The sequence below is a fragment of the Amblyraja radiata genome, chromosome 11 (assembly GCF_010909765.2).
Source record: "Amblyraja radiata isolate CabotCenter1 chromosome 11, sAmbRad1.1.pri, whole genome shotgun sequence".
Taxonomy (NCBI): Eukaryota; Metazoa; Chordata; class Chondrichthyes; order Rajiformes; family Rajidae; genus Amblyraja; species Amblyraja radiata.
In genome coordinates, this window is record NC_045966.1 from 9,242,290 (window position 1) to 9,269,900 (window position 27,611).

Consider the following 27,611-nt stretch of genomic DNA (forward strand, 5'->3'; position numbering starts at 1 on the left):
GCCCAATGATTCATTCCCCCAGACACATGGAGAGGCCAAATCATTGGGTATTTTTTAAGTTAAAATTGATAGGCTCTTGATTAGTAGCGACAGGGAGAAGGCAGGAGAATGCGTTTTGAGATGGAAACGTAGATCAGCCATGAATGAATGATGAAGCAGACTCGATGGGTTGAATGGCCAAATTCTGCTACTATGTCTTATGTTTTACGATAAACTCTACCATATTCTGATATGTGATACCAGTAGTTTTGTCCTGCACATTCTGTCATCTATTCAGCCATGATGGGCCGATTACCTTGTTTGTTGCACAAACTTTTGATAAGGTACATACTGCATGTATTTCTGTCCAAGGTGATACAAAGCCAACATCCTTACATGGTCTGAAAAAGGGTCTCGACCTGAAACGTTACCCATTCATTCTCTCCAGAGATGCTGCATGCCCCGTTGAGTTACTCCAGCTTTGTGTGTCTATCTTTGGTTTAAACCAGCATCTGCAGTTCCTTCCTACACATCCTTGCATGAGCCATGCTGCAGATACTGGGTGGAACTGTAGGAGTTTTAAGATGGGCAAGAGTATGCAAAGAAGATCATTAATTGGACAGGCAAGATTGATTGGTTAACTGTTGGCACGTTTTGATTTCCAAGTTTTATTTGGAGTGCTTGTTTTGTGATTGGATTGTGCTTCAAACAAATGATATGCTAGAAGGCAACAGAATAAAGGTGAAGACTTGATAAATAAACAATTATAATTGTGTTTATTGGTTGAGCAGTCAAATGAGTTGGGCACTGTCAACCCAGCCAAAACATTTAAGCACAAGGGACTGCAGATGCAGACTTACATTTTTTTTAAAAGACAAGGAACTGGAGTAACTTAATGGGTCAGGCAGCATCTCTAAAGGACATGAATAAGTGACTATTCCTTCGTAGCCTCCTCCTTTTGCTCTGCAGCATCCTGTAGATAGTGGCATGACATCTTATGGGGAAGTTATGCAACATGCAGCTGACTGCCTCACATTTTGGGACCTGCGACCAACGTCTTTCAGTGAGGTCTTGGCAGTGGAACGGTTGCTTGAGCCTGCCGATTACCAGTTCTGCCAGATTCATTTGGCAGCACAGTTCTCCTTGTATGCCCCATATGTGCATGAATTGCAAACTGGAGTCAAGATTCACATGGTTAAAGATGGCCTTTAGTGCTCAATTACAATTTTCCTGGGCATCTGCTATATGAAAGCAGCATTACTGGTGATGGGATATTAGGGATTCAACAATTCATTTGAGAACTTTCAAGGTAAAACTAATAGGATGAATGTATGTAGTTTATTTAAATTAAAAAAGGGGTAACATTTTACTCTGGATAGTACAGATCTAATACAAGATTAGGTGTAAAATATGATTTTTCTGCCCTTGTTTTCTTGCAAATTTTAGCAGCATTAATGTAGCCTGGAAGTACTAAACAAGAGTTAACAAAACATTTACTGGTAGAAATCAATCAGTGCCTAACTTCCTTAATTGCTGACAGTCGGGCAGGGAATATTTGTCTGCTAATAAATAAATATTCAGCAGTGTAAGGTTAGCTGTGAATTTTTTAGCTCTAATTGCTCACTGCTATTATTACACATTCCAAACCGTCTACACTCTCTACCTGCAGTGGTTGGTTGCTAATAACCGTATCAATATAAACACAAAGAGTTGCAGATGCTGGTTTACAAAAGTCTCAAAGTGCTGCAGTAACTCAGTGGGTCAGGCAGCATCCCTGGAGAACATGAATAGGTGATGTTTTAGTCACTATCCTTTCAAAGAGTCTTGTCGTAACATCACCAATCGTGTTCTCCAGTGATGCTACCTGACCTGCTGGGTTAGAAGGCAGGTACAGGATACTGAGTTGGATGATCAGCCATGATCATATTGAATGGCGGTGCAGGCTCGAAGGGCCGAATGGCCTACTCCTGCACCTATTTTCTATGTTTCTATGTTACTTCACCACAAACTCTTTTTTAATCCTTAACAATATGTTAACCGATGCAACTTGTGCTGCAAAGGTGCACTTATCTGAATCAATGTGGCACTCGTGCCACCAAACAGCAGATGTTATGCAACTGGGTTTTGCAGCCAAATTTTACTCATTTTAAGTTTAATTACTCAGAACGTAAATGGTTGGTTCTGATCATTGGAACACTTCTTAATATCAGTCATCCGCTTTTGATGCATTCAAATTTTTCATAGTTACACCCAGAGTCAATCTCCCCCTAACAGTCCCAACCACAGAATGTGTCAAACTTTTTAATGATATCTATTGTACTGTCTTCAGGAAATGTATTTCCTACTGGGTTTCAGAAGCTCATTTGTTTGGGATTCTAGCATTAAGCAGTGAGTTCAAGATTTCCATTTCTTCAGCCTACAAACTATTGAGGCGTGAAAGAACATCTTTCCATTTGACACTTGCAATTTCCATTGTGCAGCTTCTTGTGGTCTTTTTTTGTTGTTCTGTTGCAGTATTACTGGTTTAATTGCTTTATGGGGTTTGTTATCTACCAAGAATGCCAAGTGCATGTATTTGATCTACAAAACTATGTGGTTTTTGAATAAAACATGAAACCTTTAAATTTAAATTGTGAGAATCATAATATACAAAAAGAACCAAATATTTAATGTTAATGTAAAATTAATTTTGTATTAGCATGGACTAAAGAGGACATTGACTTATTTTAAAAAAATAATTGTCTTTGACGTGGCAGTGTGATTACTGAGATTCCTCTGACTAATCTTTAAATGTGCTTGATTTAAAATGTCATGTTGATATTCGATGAAGTAGTGCGTTGCTGGCTTAAATAATCTAAAATGCCACTGTAACCTTTAGAATTATGTCCTGATGATATTACGTTTGCACAGAGCTTTCTGATGTGTAATCATTTATGAGCTACTGTAGCTTATCGGATTTTTTTAAAGTATCTAAGGTAAAGCATTTTTCAGTCATATATGAAGCTCTTTATGATATTATTACCTATAGCTAGCCTTGCAGGAAAATAATGATCGACAGAGCCGATTGCACATTACAAATTGTGACTTGCTCAATAGCAGAATACAATTCTATATATTGGTTGGAGCTTGACCTCTAGAAAAATAACTTATGAAAATTCTAATTTATTTTGCACTGAGGTTATTTAATTTGTCACCAAACAACTGATGAAAATTGTTCCTTTTATTTAATTGCAAATGAGGTATTGATAGGTTAGACAGTTAGCTTTCTTACATGCTGCTGTGTGAAAGATGCAACTCTTCATATGGGAGGACATTTACTGCACAAACAATTAATCAAATTGGAGTATTGGTCACAATTTGGAACCCCATATAAATTGTTATTTAAACAAATATTGAGAGATGATACTGTTCCAAAAATACCCCATAATGACAAATAATTAATTTGTGTCCTTATTTTTAAAAGGTTACATGTTACTTACTGATTTCTATTCAGGTATTGGGCGCTTGCATTTCATGTTCTGTTTGTATCACTGGAAAGATGATTGTGAAAGATTTCAATTTATCTCTATTTCTTGCTGAACATTGAATATTATCAATTATCTAGTCATACTGGATTTCATCCTGGACTCGCATGACTTGCACTAGTCTTTGATGATAATCATTGAAGCTAATGTTAATTGCACCTTTGTCCTGCTTGTCCTCTCTTCCAACTTTCTTCCTTCCCCCCCCACCCCACAATCAGTCTGATAAATGGTCGCAACCCGATACGTCACCTATTCATGTTCTCCAGAGATGCTGCCTGACCTGAGTTACGCTAGCACATCGCACCTTTTTAATTGCGCCTTCATTTATTTGAGCTGAAACTAATTATTAATATGGTTCCCTTGTAAGACTTGTATCCCACCTTGAAGCCATGTCATTCATATTCAGTGTTTTAAAAATGAACAAAAATGTTCAAAAATAAAAGTTATGTTAAAATCCTTATTGAGTCTTAGTTTGGTTCAGCATTCCTGGAAGCTGAAAAGCTAAGAAACAAGACCTTCCACATTCACTTTGTTTTCTTTAATGCACTAATAATCAGAGCAAAATCTACTCAATATGTTCAGAAGTTTTCTTCGGGTTAAATAAAGGAAAGATGTCGATGATGTTAATTCCACTACCTAGTTGATTTTATTATGATGACATGTAGTTAAGATTAAATATAGCATCTGTTTGTAACATACTAATTTGTTTTCAATAATGTAGCCAAAAGATTATTGTATCTTCAGGTGTTACAAATTGAATTGCTAAGTCAATTTAATGTTGTTAATTCTGAGGATCAACAATGGCCTCCTGAAGATACTAATTATGGATGGCTTGCATTGACTTCCTGTTGCTTTGATTGGTAGCAATGAGATTGGATTCCTCATCCCAGCTGTATGCCTCCCCTGAAGGTTAAGCAGGAAAATAACATCTTCATATCACACTGAGAAAGGGATAAACTGAAACTAATGTAGTAACCATTACCCAGACCAGATACAAAATAAATTAAACAGATTATTTATCCAGACTAAAGAGAAACACAAAACAGACTGCTGGAAGAACTCGGTGGGGCAAGCAGTATCTGTGGAGGCAAAAGGGTAAGTCAGTGGTTTGGGTCGAGGTATAGGTGTTCAGCACAGTGAAGGTAGTTTCCTAGTCAGTGGGAGAGTGAGGTTGGTGGGAGGGGGGTTGAAATCTGGAATAAATATTGATATCTAAAGAAGTCCCCATACCTTGCATTATAGGCCTGAATTTCCGGTATGTAATGCCCTTCGTTTGATCAGAGCTCCTGATAATTGCTATCATGTATTAATGGATGGGATTTATATAGCGCCTTTCTAATACTCAAGGCGCTTGGATTGGATTCTTCTGTAATTTTGAAGAGTTATTTAGCTCTTTGTTGGGCTAAAGACTGAGGCTGCTTTTAGGATTGATTTAGTATTAATTATTAATAGGGTCATTCTCTCATATAACAGATGTACATTTAAACGTTCTTGCTTTGCTTACATTAGCAATATATTTAGCGGGTATGTGAGTCTGTGCGTACAGTGCCCTCCATAATGTTTGGGACAAAGACCCATCATTTATTTATTTGCCTCTGTACCCCACAATTTGAGATTTGTAATAGAAAAAATCACATGTGGTTAAAATGCACCTTGTCAGATTTTATTAAAGGCCATTTTTATACATTTTGGTTTCACCATGTAGAAATTGCAGCAGTGTTTCTACATAGTCCCCACATTTCGGGGTACCATAATGTTTGGGACACATGGCTTCACAGGTGTTTGTAATTGCTCAGGTGTGTTTAATTTCCTCCGTAATGCAGGTATAAGAGAGCTCTCAGCATTTAGTCTTTCCTCCAGTCTTTCCATCACCTTTGGAAACTTTTATTGCTGTTTATCAACATGAGGACGAAAGTTGTGCCAAAGAAAGCCAAAGAAGCCATTAGGAGACTGAGAAACAAGAATAAAACTGGTAGAGACATCAGTGAAACCTTAGGCTTACAAAAACAACTGTTTGGAACATCATTAAGAAGAAAGAGAGCACTGGTGAGCTTGCTAATCGCAAATGGACTGGCAGGCCAAGGAAGACCTCCACAGCTGATGACAGACAAATTCTCTCTATAATAAAGAAAAATACCCAAACACATGTCCGACAGATCAGAAACACACTTCTGGAGTCAGATGTGGATTTGTCAATAACCACTGTGCGCTGAAGTCTTCATGAACAGAAATACAGAGGCTGCACTGCAAGATGCAAACCACTGGTTAGCCGCAAAAATAGGATGGCCAGGTTACAGTTTGCCAAGAAGTACTTAAAAGAGAAACCATAATTCTGGAAACAGGTCTTGTGAACAGATGAGATGAAGATTAACTTGTATCAGAGTGATGGCAAGAGCAAAGTATGGAGGAGAGAAGGGACTGCCCAAGATCTAAAGCACCTCATCTGTGAAACAACGGTGATGGGGGTGTTATGGCCATGGCATGCATGGCTGCTGAAGGTACTGGCTCACTTATCTTCATTGATGATACAACTGCTCATGGTAGTAGCATAATGTATTCTGAAGTGTATAGACACATCCTATTTGCCCAAGTTAAAACAAATGCCTCAAAACTCATTGGCAGACAGTTCATTCTACAGCAAGACAATGATTCCAAACATACTGACAAACATACTGACTGACTAAAAAGTGGTAAATTCTTGAGTGGCCAAGTCAATCACCCGATCTGAACACAATTGAGCATGCCTTTTATATGCTGAAGAGAAAACTGAAGGGGACTAGCTTCCAAAACAAGCATAAGCTAAAGATGGCTGCTATACAGGCCTGGCAGAGCATCACCAGAGAAGACACCCAGCAACTGGTGTTGTCCATGAATCACAGACTTGAGGCAGTCATTGCATGCAAAGGTTATGCAACAAAATACTAAACATGACTACTTCCATTTACATTACATTGCTGTGTCCCAAGCATTATGGTGCCCTGAAATGGGGGGACTATGTATAAACACTGCTGTAATTTGTACATGGTGAAACCAAAATGTATAAAAATGGCCTTTATTAAAATCTGACAATGTGCACTTTAACCACATGTGATTTTTTCTGTTACAAATCTCAAATTGTGGAGTACAGAGGCAAATAAATAAATGATGGGTCTTTGTCCCAAACATGATGGAGGGCCCTGTATCGCTATTTATTCTCTATTTATTCATTTCAATATAACATTTTGCATTAATGCATCAAATGTCTCAATATGGGAACTGTTAGCCTTCCAGATAGTAAGAAAATTGATATCCTATTTAACAATCTCCTAACAAGTTGTGGAATACATGTTCCAAATATCCCCTTATGAATGGTTTTGTATAGCTAGGAAAGTCAAATCACACACATGATTGGTTGAACTATTTACTGTCAGATTTGGCAAGACCACATCCAACATACTCAGGCTTGTTTCCCCACTAAAACCACCAACTGTTCTTGGATTATCTCAGGAAAAAATGATTTACAAGGAGCTTATGGACTGCTTTATCCCTAATATAAAGAACAATGGTCTAACTCTTTTAGCCATAGCACAAACCCCTTCTTTCTTTTCCCCACCAATCCAAAGATTATATCCTCATCCTTAACGCCTGTTCCCCTTGAACGTGAGGGATAGAAGATGGGGCATGAGGTTGACATGAGGAAAATTAATAATTACACGTTAATAATGGGTCATGGAAGGTCTTGACACCTACGGTATAACTGCAAATGAATTGGCTATCTTCTATCGGCTAATACAGAGGAGATGGGAAAGAAAATCAACTGTGGTAAAGCAGGTAAATAAATATTGTCTGTGGTTGAAAGTATGGGGATAAAGTGACGAATGATGGTGAGACTGACGGGTAAGCCATAAACGTGGGCTAGAAAGTTTATATAATGGGAGAACTTGAGAATGAACAGGAAGGAATTAAATCAGTAGTGGAGGATGATAATTAGAACCTTGTTTTGTAATCCACAATATAGTGCAGGTTTGCCGATATATTTTGCCCACCACAGCCTTCCAGCGAACAAGAAACAAATTACTTCTACCCTATAAAGGTTAATCTGAAAATAATTTTGATAATCAAATTCCTTTATGTAATCATTAAAATGTAATAGTATTATTAGTTTCAAATTATTGTTAAAAGAGAGTAGCGTGGATTCAGCACCTGAGAATGTACAAGAAAGTGGCAAATCTAAGTGTTATTCCATTAAAATTCAGAATATTTAAGTTTTCTTTCATTATAATTGTGAAGTTATGAAGGAGAGTCTGGTGATGAATGATTTATTTTTCGATAGCCTGTCAATACTACTTTTTCATTTAACCTGGCGCTTATATATTCAGCATGTTCGGAAGTGGCAAATGACACATCACTTCCGGATGAGCTCAGTGCTTATTATCACATTTGAAAGGGCCAACAATGACACGCCAACACGAACCTGCACAGTCCCTGACAACTCTGATGGTCTCTGAAGTTGACATTAGTGCATCCTCCAAGGGTAAATACACATTGCTAAAGATCTGTATGAACCAACTGGCTGGAGCATTTAAGGACATCTTCAATTTCCAGCTTCAGCAGTCTGATGTTCCCAGCTGCTTCAAAAGGGTATCTATTGTACTGGTGCCACAAACAGCAAGGTTACCTGTCTCCGTGAATACTGCCTGTTAGCACTTACATCCTCTGTAATGAAATACTTTGGGAAGTTACTTATGGTACACATCACCTCCTGCCTCAGAAATGATCTGGATCCTCTTCCATTTGCTTATGGCCACAAAAGATCAAGAGGAACTCCTGTCTCACTGGGTTTCAACATGCTCTGGATCACCTGTGTAACAAGACATACGTCAGGTTGCTGTTCATCGATTGCAGCTCAACACTATCGTCTCCTCCAAACTCATCGCCAAAACTGCAGAGAACCTGATCCACTGTATCCACCTGCAACTGGATCCTTGAATCTCCTCAACAGCAGACTTAAATGAGTGCAGATCGATAACAACAGCTGCTCCTGGCTGACCATCAATAGCGGTGTACCTCAAGGTTGCATGCTTAGCCCCCCCTGCTTTGCTTACTCTACATCCGTGACAATGGCATCTGTAAATTCGCTGACGACACCGCTGTTGTTGGCCAAATCAGTGGTGATGAGTCAGCATACAGAAGTGGGATAGAACATCTGCTTGAGCAATGCCACAACACCAACCTCCCATTCAATGTCATCAAAACCAAGCAACTAATCGTTGATTTCAGAAAAGGGATATTGGGAGACTGAGGGATATTGAGCATATAGATGGAAACAAAAATAAGGCATGCCAGTGCTTCTACATTCTGCGAAGTTTAGCAGGATTTGGCATGTCTCCGAATACTCTTACAGTATTACTCTTACTGTAGAACAAACGTCTATAGATGCAGTGTAGAAAGTATCCTGTCTGATTGTATCAGGCAATTCCAACACAGGAACACACGAGGCTGCACAGAGTGGTTGACACAACTCAGTCCAATAAGGGCACAGCCCTCCCCACCATCAAAAGCATCCACTTGAGGTGTTGTCACAGAAGGTGGCATCTATCGAATTGAATTGAATAAATGTTCTTAGCCAAGTATGTATACATATAAGGAATTTGCCTTGGTGCTTTGCTCGCAATGATAACAACACGATATACAGTAGATAATTAAAAATAAAACATTATAATTTAAACAAAATACCAGAGCAAGAGGAGGCTACAGACTTTTGGCTGTTGGATAGAGCCACTGCTCGTGGAAAAAACGTGTTTTTATGTCTGACTGGCGGCTTTGACAGTCCGGACAATAGACAAGACAATAGAAGGGGTCAGAGATGAGCTTACCCGCTCACTTCCTGACCCTTGCAGTGTACAGTCGTTGATAGCGGGAAGGTTGCAGCCAACAACCTTCTCAGCTGAACGAACGATGCGCTGCAGCCTCTTAATGTCATACTTGGTGGCTGAGCCAAACCAGACCATGATGGAGAAGGTGAGGACAGACTATACGATGGCAGTATAAAACTGAACCATCATTGCCTGTGGCAGATTGTGTTTTCTCAGCTGCTGCAGAAAGTACATCCTCTGTTGGGCCTTTTTGACTGTGGAGTTGGTTGCCTCCCATTTAAGGTCCCTGGAGATGATGGTTCCAAGGAATTTAAATAACTCCACAGATGTGACTGTGGTGTTGTTGATGGTGAGTGAGGGGAGGGGAGAGGAAGGGGGAGCTCTCCTAAAGTCAACAATCAATTCCAATGTCTTAAGAGCATTGAGCTCCAGGTTGTTGCAATGGCATCAGGACGCCAGCTGTGTCATTTCCTATCTGTAGGCAGATGCAAGCAAAAATTTGATTGTCCTATCTGGGACACATGACAATAAAACTCTCTTGACTCTTGATTCCTCCCCATCCTGGATCAGTCCAATCAGGGTTGTGTCGTCCGCCAACTTGAGAAGCTTGACAGAGGAGTCTGCTGAGGTGCAGTCGTTGGTGTCGAGAGAGTAAAGGAGAGGGGAGAATACGCAGCCTTGTGGTGCTCCTATGCTGAGGGTCAGCAAGTTTGAGGTGTGCTTTCCCAGCCTCTCATGCTGATTCCTGTCTGTCAGGAAGTTGGTGACCCACTCACAGAGGGGTTCAGGCACAGACAACTGGGATATTTTCATTGTAGTTCTCACTACTCATGCATATAACAGCACATCAAGAATCCCCACCATCTGTCTAAGACCCTTTCTTACTGCAACTGTTAGGCAGGGGTTCCATACCACCAGATGCAGAAACAATCTGGGTGGCACAATGGTAGAGCAACTGCCTCAAGGCAACAGAGATCAGAGATCGATCCTGATCTTGAAGCTGTCTGTGTGGAGTTTGCAGGTTCTCTCTGTGACTGCATGGGTTTCCTCCGGATTCTCCAGTTTCCTCACACACATCAAAGCCATCCAGGTTTGTAGGTTAATAGGCCCCTCTAAATTTCTCCTGGTGTGTAGGGAATAGTTGAGAAAGTAGGATAACATAGAATTAGTGTGGAATGGTGATCTATGGTCGGCATCGACTCTGTGGGCCGAAAACCTGTTTTCATGCTGCGTCTATAAACTAATCTACTTTCTTGCAACTATCACATTCTTGAACCAGCACGTCCAGCCCTAATCCTATCTCAACAACAGAACATTATGTACTATCTCTTGCACTGAATTGTTTTCTAATTGTGTTTTGCATTGATGCCATGGAAACAAGGAAATGTCAGAAGAGTTGAACAGGTATTTTGTTTGTGTCTTCCTTAGTGAAGACAGAACCAATCTCCCAGATGTATTAGAGTAGGGGTTCCCAACCATTTTCGTCCCGTTTACCCCTTGCAACTTTAATAGCACATAACAATATGATTTCACTTATTTATGAACAACTAATGATGAACAGATACCACTTTACCAGAACCAAACACAGTCAGTCAATGAGAAAAAATATGTACAAATCCAGAATCAACAAATTTACCCCCTGGGTTGGCGAAATTAACCCCCTGGGGATAAATTTACCGCAGGTTGGGAACCCTTGTACTAGAGGATAGAGGATCTAGGGAGACAGAGGAACTGAAAGAAATTTGCATTAGGCGAGAAATAGTATTGGGTAGACTGATGGGACTGAAGGCTGATAAATCCCCAGGGCCTGACGGTCTGCAACCCAGGGTACTCAAGGAGGTGGCTCTAGAAATTGAGGACACATTGGTGATCATTTTCCAATGTTCTATAGATCAGTTCCTGTGGATTGGAGGGTAGCTAATGTCATCCCACGTTTCAAGAAATTTGAAAGAGAAAACGGGGAATTATAGACCACAGCCTGACATCAGTGGCGGGGAAGATGCTGGAGTCAATTATTAAAGAAGTAATAACAGCGCATTTGGATAGCAGGAAAAGGATTTGACTAATCTTCTGGAATTTTTTGAGGATGTAACAAGGAAAATGGACAAGGGAGAGCCAGTGGATGCAATGAATCTGGTCTTTCAGAAAGCCTTTGATAAGGTCCCACAGGAGATTAGTGGGCAAAATTAGAGCACATGGTATTGGGGATAGGGTATTGACATGGATAGAGAATTGTTTGGCAGATAATAGAAATAAAGAGTAGGAATAAACAGGTCCCTGTCAGAATGGCAGGCAGTGACGAGTGGAGTGCCGCAAGACTCGGTGCTGGGGCCACAACTATTTACAATATATATTAATGATTTAGATGATGGAATTAAAAATAACACTAGCAAATTTGCAGATGACATAAAGCTGGGTGGCAGTGTGCACTGCAAAGAGGATGGCTATGAGGTTGCAGGGTGACTTAGACAGATTAAGTGAGTGGGCAGATGCAGTATAATGTATATAAATGTCAAGTTCAAGTTCACTTTGTTGCATGCACCAATTGGTACAGTGAAATATGAGTTACCATACAGCGATACAAATAAAAAGAACACTACACGATAGAGTTTAACATAAACATCCACCATTGCGGAATCAACGTTTCCCACTGTGATGGAAGGCAATAAAGTTCAGTCATCGTCTTCTTTGTTCACCCGTGGTCAGGGCCTTTGAACCCTCCGCAGTCGCCGCTGCGGACGGCCCGATGAACAGGTCCTCTCGCCGGGATGATCGGAACTCCGGAGTCGGAACGGATCGGAACACGCTCGCGGCTTGGAATTTGTGGACCACGGGGCCCCGCTGGACGGAGCTCCAACACTGGGGATCCCAGGCCTCCGCGATGTTAAAGTCAGCGTAGCGCCCGTGGCTAGAAGCTCCGCAGACCACAGCTCCACGGTGTTAAAGTTAACAGGCCCAACACTCCGGAGCTCCAACACAGGCGACCGTCGGCAAGGCATCACCCCCCCCCCCCGTTCAGCGATGATACTTCAGTGCTGCGCCGCTGCTGAAGCTCTGGGCCGTTTGCGGTAGGGAAGGCCGCTCCAATCCAGTTGGTAGGCTGCGAGGGGCGGGGCGAAGATGCGACACAGAGAAAAGACACATCTCCGTCCAGGTGAGTGACTGAGAAACGGTTTCCCCCTATTTCCCCCCCCCCCCCCCCCCCCCACACACCACTCCCCACATAAGACCTACTAAGAAACATTTAAAACATACAATTAGACACACTAAAAATAACAAAAAGGGTGAAAGAACTAACAACTGCTGACGAGGCAGTCATTGCTGGCGCCACCAGGTATGAGGTTATCCACTTTGGCGGCAAGAACAAGGAGGCAGATTATTATCTCATTATTATCTATCTCAATGGTGACAGATTAGGAAAAAGGAAAGTGTTACGAGACCTGGGTGTCCTTGTACACTAGTCACTGAAAGTAAACATGCAGGTGCAGCAGGCAGTGAAGAAAGCTAATGGCATGTTGGCCGTCATAACCAGAGGATTTGTGTATAGGATTAAAGAGGTCCTTCTGAAGTTCTACAGGGCCCTGGTGAGACCACATCTGGAGTATTGTGTGCAGTTTTGGTCTCCTAATTTGAGGAAGGACATCTTTGCTATTGAGGGAGTGCAGCGTAGGTTCACAAGGTTAATCCCCAGGATGACAGGACTGTCATATGAGGAAAGACTGGGCTTGCATTCACTGGAATTTAAAAGGATTAGAGAAAATCTTATAGAAACATATACAATTATAAAAGGACTAGACAAGCTAGATGCAGGAAAATTGTTCCCAATGTTGGGGGAGTCCAGAACCAGGGGCCACAGTCTAAGAATAAAAGGGAGGCCATTTAAAACTGAGATGAGAAAAAGCTTTTTCAAAGTCAAATTTATACGTCACACGCACCAACTAAGGTACAGTGAAATGAATTTGCCATGCAGCGATACAGTTGAAAAAAAGAGCACACAATTCACAATAGAATTTAACATAAACATCCACCATAGCATTCGTCACTGTGGTGGAAGGCAACAAAGTTCAGTCAGTTCTCCTCCTTTGTTCATCCGTGGTCGGGGCCATAAACCCTCCGTATTCGTCGCCATGAACGGCCGGATGTACAGGCCCTCTCGTCGGGATGATCGAAATTCCGACGTCGGGACGGTCGAACACACTCCGCGGCTTGGAGTGCCCGAATTGGTCACTTACTTGCTTACTGGAGACCGCGGCTTTGGAATGTTAATGTGGCAGTCAGAGCTCTTCTCCGACGATCCCCGGCAAGGGATCCCAGACTCTGGATGGTAAGTCCACGCCACGTCCGTGGCTAGAAGCTCCGCAGACCACAACCCCATGATGCCAAAGCCACCAGGCCAGCGATCGGAACACTCCTTTCTGGCGACCCCCGGCAAGAGTTCGCCCCCGCTCCGTGATGGAAAAATCCACGCTGCGTCCGCTGCTGAAGCTCTGGGCCCGACTCCGGGAAAGGCCGCTCCAATCCAAGCTGTTAGGTTGCGAGAGGAGAGGCGGAGATGAGACATGGAAAAAGTCGTCTCTCCGTCGAGGAAGTGAATGAAAAACTGTTTCCCCCTTTCCCCCCCCCCCCCCCACATAAGACACACCGAGAGACCCTAAAACAAACATTTGGACATACTAAAAAAAAAAAAAAATGTCGAAATAATGAACACGCTGCTGGCAGGGCAGCCAACTAGCAGCGCCCCCAACCGACCCAGTGAGTTGTAAATTTGTGGACTTCTCTGCCACACAAGAATGGGTGACGTTTCGGGTCGAGAACCTTCTTCTGTCCCTTCACCCATTCCTTCATCCATTCACCCAGCGAGTTGTGAATTTGTGGAATTCTCTGCCACAAAAGGTAATGGAGGCCAATTTGCTGGCTGAATTTAAAAGAGAGTTAGTTAGAGCTCTTGGGGCTAGTGGAATCAAGGGGTATGGGGAGAAGGCAGGCACGGTACTGATTGTGGATGATCAGCCATGATCATATTGAATGGCGGTGCTGGCTCGAAGGGCCGAATGGCCTCCTCCTGCAACTATTTTCTATGTGTCTATGATTTTTGAACAATCTTTTCATTTCTTTTTGCTGTTTTGCAGAATTAATGTGCCTGTAATGCTGCTGTGGGGAAGATTTTCATTGTAGCTCTCACTACTCATGCATATGACAATAAACTCAACTTGACCAGAAAATCTATGTTAAAATAACTCCTGATATTAGCACATCCTCAATCGACTTATTGTTTAATTTAAAGTTGACGTCAAATTCAGTCCATTCAATCTGCATTATATGTACTGAACAAAATAGGCTGAATTTTGACGAGCTTAATCTGTCTACAAAATAATAGTGTGAGAACACGTTAATTTTAGCTCATCTTTTGTCAAAGAAAATAATATTGTTTGCAATTGCTACTTTAAGCTATACTGTATATTGAGTTCATTTATTTTTGTCATTATCTGCTGAAACCATCTCAGTTCAAGGGCACTTGTGATGACCGATAAATATTGGTCTTGTCAGTGATGGCCAAATTCCAAGAAAATGATTTAAAATAAACTCTTTTAAAAAAAAAAAAAAAATGTGACCTGGATTGTTCAGCTTTCAGTCACCACCCTTTTTATTCTTCCTAGTGAAAATGTGGGAGTTTGTAAGTTTTTGCACGGGGCAGGAGTAATGATGTCAATGTATTATACGGTGAGATTCATGGATTCAAAGATAAAAATAACGTACGATGCTAGATTTAATCATTACAGGAGCGGTGTGGGCAAGTTGGGCTGAAGGGCCTGTTTCCACATTATCACTCGAGGAGCTGAAATTTAACAAAATCCTCCGATCTTTCAACGTAATTTAATTTATGAAAGGTGCTTGCAGTTTGATTGTGTGGACGCTACTTATTTGGATAAAACAGGCATGTTTTGAAATATGCTTATGACTAAAACATTACATCTATTATAATAGATCTATTTTCATTTTTGTGTGCATAGTAATAATTGTTAAGTTGAAATCTTGAAATCGGATGTCTTGCAATACTTTTTAAAACTTACATAATCCTTGTTAATTTTATTGTAGATTGATAAACAGTAGTTTTATATATTCAGAGACAATCTCTGTCTTTTATAGTGGAAAATTCATTATTTTTATCATTTATTGCAAGGAATGTCAAATTAACCATCCAGCCTGTTTCTCAGTTGATCATAAGAAATGTATTATTTGAAGTATACATCATGGGATAATATTTTTGGTTGAGTTTAAAGACTCGAATAGTCAATGAAATCTGCAGGTTCCTCTCTTTCAACAGGTATGTTGATAGAGGAATCTGTGGTTCTGGTATATTTAGATTTCAAAAAGGCATTTGATAAGTTGCCACATAGGGGGCTTGTGTATAAATCAAATACCCATGGTATCAGAGGACGTGTGATAGAATGGGTTGAAATCTACCCTGAACAATATGATCTCTTGGTTCCAGATCATAGATCCCAGAGTCCTGGATACATAGCATAGGGTCCTGTTCTACTTTGGATCTTTTGATCTTTTAACCTGGAGCTCAATGACAGTGGAATTGATTGTGGAGCTCCCCCTCACCCCACTCAACATCAACAACACCACAGTCACATCTGTGGAGTATTTTATGTTCCTGGGAACCATCATCTCCAAGGACCTTAAATGGGGGGTCACCATCGACTCCAGGGTCAAAAAGGCACAACAGAGGATGTACTTCCTGCGGCAGCTCAGGAAACGCAATCTGTCACAGGCAATGATGATCCAATTCTATACTGCCATCGTAGAGTCTGTCCTCACCTTCTCCATCATGGTCTGGTTTGGCTCAGCCACCAAGCATGACACCCGGAGGCTGCAGCGAATCATTCGATCAGATGTGAAGGTTGTTGGCTGCAACCTTCTCTCTGTTGACGAACTGTACACTGCAAGGGCCAGGAAGCAAGCGGGTAAGATCATCTCTGACCCCTCTCACCCTGGCCACAAACTCTTTGAATCACTTCCCTCTGGAAGCCGACTCCGGATTGTCAAAGCTGCCACAACCTGACATAAAAACAGCTTTTTTTCCACGAGTAGTTGCTCTACTCAATAACCAAAAATCTGTAGCCTCCTTTTGCTCTGGTATTGTATTTAATTCACATGTTTAATCAAAAATGTTTTATTATGAATGTTTAATGTTTTATGTGTTATTCTTAATTGCCACTGTATGTCATGTTATCACTTGCGAGCGGAGCACCAAGGCAAATTCCTTGTATGTGAACATACTTGGCCAAGAAAGTTATTCATTCAACTTATTCATTCATTCAGAGCCATCTGCTCTTTCCTGGTCCCCAACTACCCACGAGGATGTCATGGCCACTTATTTCTAAGGAGTTTGGACTGTCTTGGAGATCCCCAATATCCCCAGAGATAATTGACAAACTTACCGTCACAGTACTCAACGAAATGGGACAGATGTAGATCTGTGGGGATAGCAAGCACGGGACAGATGGATACATAGCACCTTGTTGAAAATCAAAGTCTCTCACATCTCTCGGCTATTAGAAAATTTAGTATTTTGATATACATGAACAAGGAAATGAATAAATACGATATATCAGCACAGTTGATTAGTCAGTATCAGACTTTAAATCACCATAGTGGAAACCTTATAGTTTTATTTGTTAATGGCACTTTACTGTTGGCATGTGTGATTAACAACCAAATATCTTTATGCAGGCCACAGAGAGTGAAATGGGAGATGTGGACCTAACTGGTCTTCCAGAAACAGCAGTAGATTCGGAAGAAGAGGAAGAAGATGAAGAAGACATTGACCGTGCATCTGACCCATTGATGAGCAGAGATGTAGTTCGAGAATGTCTGGAGAAGGATCCTAGGGACCGAAATGATGATGACATTGGTACAATTAGGGAGATTATTTTCACCTGTACTTTCCATTTCACTCTTGCCCATAGCTCGATACTATCCTATACCTTGTGTGGTTCCCCATCGACAACCTGTTGAATGCTGAATGAAAAGATCCTACCTACACTCAATCAAGAGTGAGAGTGGATAGATCAAACCCTACACACCATTGCAGATTTTGTTTTTGGCAGGTAACTAAGCTACTCCTGGCATAGTTGCCTGTCAAACCTTAGTACAATTTTAAGTGATTTGAAGTCCTTTAACATTCCAAAATATTGATAAACTAAAAACAAATGAAGCCACAATAGCATTTGAATAATTGTTAAAAATAAGTAAAGTAAATCAGTTAATTAAAAAATGTAAATGAGTATTATTTTACTATTAGTCTGGAGAAGGGTCTCAACTCAAAGTCACCCATTCCTTCTCTCCAAAGATGCTGCCTGTTCCGCCGAGTCACTCCAGCATTTTGTGTCAACCTTCGATTTGAACCAGCATCTGCAGTTCTTTCCTACACAGTATTCTACTGAAGTTTGATATTGCCATTAAAAGACCAAGTAATCTATTTTTTTAGTAGCTTGATGACCCCACTGATAAGTAAAGGGCAGAGAATTCACTTTACATTAGGTATATTTTCTCTAAAGATACCTATGTTTTCCTCAGCATTCATTTTGTGTGTTCATTGGACAATGGAGTTTCTTGACAATATTGGAAATGCTGTTGGTAATTTGCAGATGTGTATAACTGAAACTGGCAAAATGTGTGTCTGTTACTCTTCAGAACAATTGCTGGAGTTTATGCATCAGCTGCCTGCATTTGCCAACATGACCATGTTTGTCAGAAGAGAGCTGTGCTCAGTCATGATATTTGAAGTAGTGGAACATGCAGGAGCGATAATAACTGACGATGGGAAGGAGGTAAATGCCGCATTCACTTGGTGTATTTTTTGCATTTGTTGTTCATGGGAGCTTCATGTATCAAATTATTTTCTGTTTAACTAATTTGCAAAATTTATTTCTGTTTATTGTTCAGTTTAGAGATACAGCGCGGAAACAGGTCCTTTGGCCCACCGAGTCCACACCAACCAGCAATCCCCGCACGCTAACACTATCCTACACACACTAGGGACAATTTACAATTTTTACCAATTAGCATTCAAATCGGTACGTCTTCGGAGTGTGAGATGAAACCAGAACGCCAGGAGAAAACCCACGCATGTCACAGGGAGAACGTACAAACTCAGAATTGTCAGCACCCATAGTCAGGATTGAACCCGGGTCTCTGGCGCTGTAAGGCAGCAACTCTACTGCTGCGCCTCAGTCCTGCACTCTATTTAGGTTTGCGTCCTCTATTTTCTCCCTAGTTCATAAGTGTTAGGTGCAGAATTAGGCCCTTCGGCCCATCAAATCTACTCTGCCATTCAATAATGGTTGAAATATCTTTCCATCTCAACCACATTCTCCTACCTTCTCCCTATAACCCCTGACAAAGGACTTAATTGCTTCAAAAACATTATCTTGCACTCTTTCCTGAATATATAATGGATTTTTTAAGGCAATTGTATTCATTTGTGACTGATATGCTCTCTCCAATTGTTAGGATAATTTACTTCAATGTGTTGTTTAAAGTTTCTCCTGCACATGCCCTAATGTTTTCAAATTCTATTTCCTTTTTTCACAATTCAAGGCAGACAGAAGTATTTAAAAAATGACCCTGTGTTAGGCAAGCAATAAATTACAATTTTGAAAAGCACAGTGCTGCAATTGGTAGAGATGATACCTCTCAGCGCCAGAGATTTGGTTACGATCCCACCTCGACTGCTGTTTGTGTGGAGTTTGCATGTTCTCCCAATGACCACATGGACTTTCTCTGGATATTCCGATTTCTCCCCTCATCCCAAAAATGTCTGGGTTTTTAGGTTAATTTGCCTCAGTAAAATCCCTCGTGCGTAGGGAGTGGATGAGAAAAGTGGGATAGCATAGAACGAGTGTCAACAGTAGATCAATGGTCAGCATGGACTTGGTGGGCCAAAGGACTTGTTTCCCTTGCATCTTTCTATCAATCAATCAATCAAAGCTTCTTTTAAAATTCATATATTATGCTCCTTTTAAAAAAAAAATGTTTTCTTTTAGAATCCTATCCAAAAGCCATAAGCATTCCTTTTCACTTTATGGTATATAAACTCTTTTAGCATATTGAACTGACTAAGAATAAGACAAATTATTTTATCCTCCTCACAGTTCAGTCAGTGACTGTTTAAAATCTTTGCCATCATATCTACGTCATTGCTTAAGCTTAAGAAGGCACAATTGTTTTTATTTGTCTTTAATTGATTTTCTTAATTGTGCAAGTACAAGCCAGGCAGCCAGTAGTGCATCAAGATACAGTGAAGCACATGACAGCATTTCATAGACAAGAGCCACTGTCTGAGTGCATTATAATTGTTTGAGATACAGCGTGAAACGGGCCCTTTGGCCCACTGAGTACATGATGACCATTTGATCACTCATTTACGCTCGTTCTATGTCATCCCACTTTTGCATCCAATCCCTGGACACAGTGGGGCCAATTCTACAGAGCTCATATAACCTACAAATCCGCACATCTTTTGGATTCTGGAGGAAACCCATATGGTCACAGGGAGAACGTGCAAATTCCACACAGACAGCACTGAAGGTCAGGCTCAAACCCCTGCCTCTAGCACTGTGGAGCAGCACTTTTATCAGCCATACCGCTGTAATATTCAGACTATTTTGTTAAACAAACTTGTCAATATTGGGCCTCCCTCTGTAAAAATGAGAGGTTTGCAAGTTTTCTTCACATTTGTGCAAAGATTTGTTCTAATAATAGAAATATCCCAAATCTTTGCAGTTTAAAAAGCCATCACAATTTAAGATACAAGCAGCATTAAGTGTCTCAAATTATTTCTAAAGATATGTATTGTGTTAGCAAATCTGAATATGTGGAAAAAGAGAGTGTATTTGATTTTGCTATGAATAGCAGAGTGCAGAAACCTCATGCTCGTTATTTGTTTGTCTGAAGTATTATTGTTGAGGAATGATTCATAGAACGCTTTTAAGTTGATGACTTTATTTATACAGAGTCACTTTCATACATCTTAAATTGCAAATTTTCCTCAAAGTCTGTTTTGCTTTACTTGCAGCTGGAGTCGTGGTATGTTATTCTAAACGGCTCTGTGGAAATCACTGACTCTCATGGAAAAACTGAAACACTTTGCATGGGAAACAGTTTTGGTATTTCTCCTTCCATGGAGAAACAATATATGAAAGGAATTGTTAGGACCAAAACAGATGATTGCCAGGTAAGGACATGATTCAAGAGCCCTATTGTTACTTCAGTTCAACAAGGTAACTTTTAATTTAGTCATCCTTAGTAGGTTTATAGTGATGACTATTTCTGACACAACAGACAATAAAATGAAATAATTAGATTTCCTCTTGAATGCAGCCAGCCTCATCATATTGGTAATCTATGTATTTGGGCAAACAAAAGCTGCAGTAAGTACCAGGTACCCAACATAAATTTAGGAATTGGCATCCAGTGAATTCTGGTACATCCTGCCTTATATTTCACTTGACATCTCAAAGATAGCAAAATCCAAAGTGTTGAAGTTCTCTGAATTATAGATAATTACTTAGGGGAGTAAAGATTGTCACACTGCCTTGGGAGAAAATGCAGGGTACATCTAACTTTTATGTTCACCAAATGCACTATAATTATTTTGAAAATATACACTTTTCCTCTTGAATTCCAGAACTTAAGTTTACCAAATTGAAAATGAGTGGAAAATAGACTGAATTATATGTACTCTGTTGAAGATAGTGGTGTCATTAAGCTAGAAAGAATGCAGAGAAGATTTACGAGGATGTTGCCAGGACTTGAAGGGCTAAGCTATAGGGAGAGGTTGGGCAGGAGGCAGAGGTTTATAAAATCATGAGCAGAATAGATAGGGTTAATGCACAGTCTTTTACTCGGGGTAGGAAATCAGAAATGAGAAGACATATGTTTAAAGTGAGAGGGATAAGATTTAATACAAACCTGTGGGGCAACGTTTTATTAGGGTGATCGGTATAGGGAACGAGGTGCCAGAGGAGGCAGATACTGTAATACCATTTGGAAGACTTCTACTTTTGAACTTCAACATGGATAGGAAAGGTTTAGAGGCAATAGGGTCAAACATATGCAAATTGGACTAGCTTAAATAGGGCATCTTGATCGGCATGGATGAATTGGGCTGAAGGTCCTGTTTTTATGCTGTCTTACTCTATGACTGTAATAGAAATATTTATGATAAATGATAGAAAGATTATCAATGCAAACGTTGCTATCTTTGATGTCATAAAGATTAGTCTGCACATTATTACTGGTGTCAGCATATTGTCAACATTTGCACTGGTTGATTTTATTATTTGTGTTAGAAAGATATGATCTAAGCTGCCTCACTTCACACTTCCTTCATATTCACCTGTATGAAGTTCAGAGCAGTTCAGAGGGAAATTTATATATTTTTTGCATATTTGCAAATATGGTTAAACCACGGTCTCCCAGAGAATACATTATATTCTACCAATTTTCTATCCATTTTTAATATTCAATTTCAATTTAAAGAAACTCAGGAATTTTCATAACATCCTATTCTGGAATAGAAAATATAAAACTTTGTAGTAATTTAACTGTTACAAATGAGAAAGTAATACACTATCATCAATGAGTAGTCCATTGCCAGATAATTTTATAGTACTCTTTGTAGATGATGTTACGAAATGGAGTGTTTTATTTGAGTTTAGTTGTGAGATCTGCGAGTGTTATTAAAGTATGCACAAATTTACAGGTCCTATTTCTTCATGCGTCAGCAATCACCAGAGTTAAGCAGTCCCTGTGATAGTTGCTCGTACCAGCGTTCTGTTGCCCTCTTTGATATTCGGGAAATACATCATTTCACAAAAGGGTCGCTGAGCACCAAATTTCATGAAATATGGTGGTTACTTGGGATATATTGTATTGTTTAAGAAGGAACTGCAGATGCTGGAAAATCGAAGGTAGACAAAAGTGCTGGAGAAACTCAGCGGGTGCAGCAGCATCTATGGAGCGAAGGAAATAGGCAACGTTTCGGGCCGAAACCCTTCTTCAGTCTGAAGAAGGGTTTTGGCCCGAAACGTTGCTTATTTCCTTCGCTCCATAAATGCTGCTGCACCCGCTGAGTTTCTCCAGAACTTTTGTCTACCGTATATTTTATTGTGCCAGTCTAAACTTGAAGTGTGTTTAAAACTTAATACATTAAAAAAATGTTTATTATTTCAGAGGCGTGATTAATTATATAACATCTATGCATGTTTCTTTTTTCGGCTCTCTTGTAACAGTTTGTAAGTATAGCTCAGCAGGATTATTGCCGAATTCTGAACCAAGTAGAGAAGAATACTCACAAGGTGGAGGAGGAAGGGGAGATAGTTATGGTGAAAGAGCACAGAGAGCTGGATCGTACCGGAACCAGGAAAGGACACATTGTTATAAAGGTAGATGAGTGGAATGTTGATATGTTTCAAATAAAGCACATGCATGTTTTCAGATTGAAGTATTATTTCTCTATTTTCTGATGACATCAATCTCCTACATGATAAGAATTTCTCAACTATTACCAACGCACATAACTTTGATATACTATGGAAACAACAACTGCTTGCAAAGTGAACCAGTGAATTATTAGCCTGCAGTAAGCACTTCAAAATGACTTGTCAAGGTCTCACTTATAGATAGCGGTTGTCTCTTTGAAGACTTTTTACCCCCTGCCCCAACCCCTCTGCACAATCACTGGAATTAGTTACTCTCTGGGTCAGGTTTAGGATCTTTCAGGGGGCTGGAGTGGAATTGAGGGGCAAAAACAAGCCGGTGGATATTGCTGATGTAGGGTTTTGATAGGCAGATGGTTGGTCATCGGCCAGAGATGAGAAGATAAATGTGTGAGATGTGAAACCAGAGGAAGGAATATTAGTAGAAAGGAAAAATGGGTGAGCGTCCAGATGGGGCACTGGGTAGTGCTATTCCTCCAGTTTGCATGGCCTCACCCCAGCAAAGGAGGAGGTCCAGGACAGAAATGTCAGTATGCAATGATACCTCCAGCCATGCAGGAATTCCTCAGCACTGGTTATGTATTGAAGCCTCTGATCTGTGGTGCAATTCATCACCTTCTGAGTCAGATTTGAGCGTGCTATCATTGCAGTGAGAACATTTAATGGATTTGTATTTCTGCATTCAGCATTTGTTTGCTTGATGTTTGAATCGCAGAAGTATAGTTGAAAGATAGGAGCACATTTGACCCGTCTGTAAAAGCAATTCAGGTGAATGTACTTTCCAGCTCCGTGTTGGAGTTACAGGACTCGTACACATCAAAGTCCTTTTCTAAAAAAATGGTTAAGTTTTTCTAGCTGTATAGCCCCTTCAGACATTAAAGTCCAGCCCTCCACTAAACTGACGGTGAGAAAATCCCTCCATCTCCGGACTAATCTGTGCACCAATTATTTTAATTCTATGTTTTAAATTTGATGTATTGCTACTTTAGTTTATGGTTGGCCTATAGTCAAGATAATTTACAATGTTGGAATTTAGTAGCTTCCTAAATTATTTGATGAGACATTTGAATAATTTTACTGTTATTGGCAATGTAAAATGTTACAGAAATATTTGACGCATTTCTAAAGGCCTTTGGGCATCTTGACCATGCGGTCTGCTGTAATCAGAATAGGGCAGCATTTGTGTCTGCTGGTGTACTTGCACCAGCGTTGTGGAAGCCAAAAATCAAACTCAAATGTTTTTAATCAAACCCGAGCTCAAAAGAAAGATCTCATTGTAGACAGTGCCTCTTGTGGATGAAAGCCTATCCCATAGTCTTCAATGAAAAAAAATTGTGTCTGATTAAAAAGCTAAAAGTTGACACTACTTTTTACACTCCATTTACATTTTACGGTGTGGCATAACTGAAGGCCTTTATAATGTGAAAATGCATTTAACAGACCTAAAATATATCATTGTCTCACTTGTAATGAATCCGATTTCTGTTAGTCAAACCATTGGGTTATGTTTAGCAGTAGCAATTCCTGTAAATTGGAGAACAAAGAAATTGAAGTTATGATAACTGAAACAATTTTATTAACATTGCATTACTCTTTCAGGGGACGCCTGATAGACTTATTAGACACTTAGTTGAAGAACATTCCATTGTCGATCCCACGTACATCGAGGATTTCCTGTTGACATGCAGAACGTTTCTGTCGGGTCCCATGGAAGTTGGAGAGAGATTACTGGAATGGTTTAATATTGATAGCCTTAGGGATAAGGTCAGTCTGACGATTTATTCATCTGTAATAAATGAAAATATAAAATTTATCTTTAGAAACTGTTCATTTGTTCTAGTCTGCATATGTAAGCTGCTATACTCTTAAGCCTTGGAAAGAAAAATTAATGCAGCAGTCAACTGTAGTAATTTAAAATAAATTAGTTGTAATTAATTTGTATGTTTGATCCTCTTAATTCTGTGCCCCGCTTTTCACATCCAAACAATTCTGTTCTAGGTCACACGAGTTGTTCTCTTATGGGTGAATAATCATTTCAATGATTTTGAAGGAGATCCTGCCATGACTAATTTTCTAGAGGAATTTGAAAATAAGTTAGAAACTGCGGTAAGCAAAATATGCAAATGAGTTGATTATGACTGAATAATGGTTTAAAGTGACCATCTCTTTTGCCTGCAACATCAGAGTTCTCCAGTAATATTGTTCTCTATTTAGAGATACTTTAATTGAGCTTATTACAAAGCATTGGTGCCTAAAATAAACTGTTCAAACTTCATTTTTGTAATCTTTTGGGACTCTCGTTGTTTTACTAAACCTCAGGAAGATTATCTGCTCTCAAGAACATAGAATAGTACAGCACAGGAACAGGTTATTTGGCCCAACTTGGCTGTGCTAATCTCAGCTACCTGCACATGAGAGAGCTCGGAAAAATGCTGAAAAGCAGGACCTCCAGGGTTGTTATCTCCGGTTTGCTTCCAGTTCCTCGTGCTGGCGAGAGCAGGAACAGGGAGATACGGGACCTGAACGTGTGGCTGAGGAACTGGTGCACGGGGCAGGGATTTAGATTCTTAGATCACTGGGATCTGTTTTGGGGTAAGGGGGAACTGTACAAAAGGGACGGATTGCATCTTAACAGGTGTGGGACCAGCATTCTGGCAGGCAGGTTTGCCACTGCTACACGGGTGGTTTTAAACTGAATAAGGGGGGTGGGGTGTCGAATGGGCTAGTGGAGGATGGAGTTAAAGGGAAAGGGTTTCTTAAATGTGTGAGCGTAGAGACAGAGGGGTGTAAAATGAGGGTAGAAGCAATAGGTAGCAAGGTGAAAAGTAAAAGTGGCAGGCCGGAAAATCCAGGGCAAAAATCAAAAAGGGCCACTTTTCAACAAAATTGTATAAGGGGTAAGAGTGTTGTAAAAACAAGCCTGAAGGCTTTGTGTCTCAATGCAAGGAGCATTCGTAATAAGGTGGATGAGTTGAATGTGCAGATAGCTATTAATGACTATGATATAGTTGGGATCACGGAGACATGGCTCCAGGGTGACCAAGGCTGGGAGCTGAACATCCAGGGATATTCAATATTCAGGAGGGATAGAGAGAAAGGAAAAGGAGGTGGGGTAGCGTTGCTGATTAGAGAGGAGATTAACGCAATGGAAAGGAAGGACATTAGTTTGCAGGATGTGGAATCGGTATGGGTAGAGCTGCGAAACACTAAGGGGCAGAAAACGCTGGTGGGTGTTGTGTACAGGCCACCTAACAGTAGTAGTGAAGTTGGAGATGGTATCAAACAGGAAATTAGAAATGCGTGCGACAAAGGCAAAACCGTTATAATGGGTGACTTCAATCTACATATAGATTGGGTGAATCAAATTGGCAGGGGTGCTGAGGAAGAGGATTTTTTGGAATGTATGCGGGATAGTTATCTAAATCAACATGTAGATGAACCAACGAGAGAGCGGGCTATTTTAGACTGGGTATTGAGTAATGAGGAAGGGTTAGTTAGCAGTCTTGTTGTACGTGCCCCCTTGGGCAAGAGTGACCATAATATGGTTGAGTTCTTCATTAGGATGGAGAGTGACATTGTTAATTCAGAAACAATGGTTCTGAACTTAAAGAAAGGTAACTTTGAGGGTATGAGACGTGAATTGGCCAAGATTGACTGGCAATTAATTCTAAAAGGGTTGACGGTGGATATGCAATGGAAGACATTTAAAGACTGCATGGATGAACTACAAAAATTGTTCATCCCAGTTTGGCAAAAGAATAAATCAGGGAAGGTAGTGCATCCGTGGATAACAAGGGAAATCAGGGATAGTATCAAAGCGAAGAATGATGCGTACAAATTAGCCAGAAAAAGCAGCATACCGGAGGACTGGGAGAAATTCAGAGACCAGCAGAGGAGGACAAAGGGCTTAATTAGGAAAGGAAAAATAGATTATGAAAGAAAACTGGCAGGGAACATAAAAACTGACTGCAAAAGTTTTTATGGATATGTGAAAAGAAAGAGATTAGTTAAAACAAATGTAGGTCCCTTGCAGTCAGAAACGGGTGAGTTGATCATGGGGAACAAGGATATGGCGGACCAATTGAATAACTACTTTGGTTCCGTCTTCACTAAGGAAGACATAAATAATCTGCCGGAAATAGCAGGGGACCGCGGGTCAAAGGAGTTGGAGGAATTGAGTGAAATCCAGGTTAGCCGGGAAGTGGTGTTGGGTAAATTAAATGGATTAAAGGCCGATAAATCCCCAGGGCCAGATAGGCTGCATCCCAGAGTACTTAAGGAAGTAGCTCCAGAAATAGTGGATGCATTAGTAATAATCTTTCAAAACTCTTTAGATTCTGGAGTAGTTCCTGAGGATTGGCGGGTAGCAAACGTAACCCCACTTTTTAAGAAGGGAGGGAGAGAGAAAACGGGGAATTACAGACCAGTTAGTCTAACATCGGTAGTGGGGAAACTGCTAGAATCAGTTATTAAAGATGGGATAGCTGCACATTTGGAAAGTGGTGAAATCATTGGACAAAGTCAGCATGGATTTACAAAAGGTAAATCATGTCTGACGAATCTTATAGAATTTTTCGAGGATGTAACTAGTAGCGTGGATAGGGGAGAACCAGTGGATGTGGTGTATCTGGACTTCCAGAAGGCTTTCGACAAGGTCCCACATAAGAGATTAGTTTACAAACTTAAAGTACACGGCATTGGGGGTTCAGTACTGATGTGGATAGAGAACTGGCTGGCAAACA

General features: G+C 40.4%; 1 protein-coding gene across 13 annotated transcripts in view; it reads left to right on the forward strand.

Moving 5' to 3' along the window:
• Positions 1–27,611, forward strand: part of rapgef6 (Rap guanine nucleotide exchange factor 6) — a 262,348-nt gene that overhangs the window by 173,076 nt on the left and 61,661 nt on the right. For all 13 annotated transcript variants that reach the window (XM_033029271.1, XM_033029274.1, XM_033029281.1 and 10 more), the window contains 6 exons: positions 17,099–17,279; positions 18,062–18,198; positions 20,445–20,603; positions 22,663–22,815; positions 24,469–24,633; positions 24,868–24,975. In XM_033029271.1, the coding sequence (XP_032885162.1) occupies positions 17,099–17,279; positions 18,062–18,198; positions 20,445–20,603; positions 22,663–22,815; positions 24,469–24,633; positions 24,868–24,975 (903 nt within the window). The remainder of the gene's footprint in view (positions 1–17,098; positions 17,280–18,061; positions 18,199–20,444; positions 20,604–22,662; positions 22,816–24,468; positions 24,634–24,867; positions 24,976–27,611) is intronic.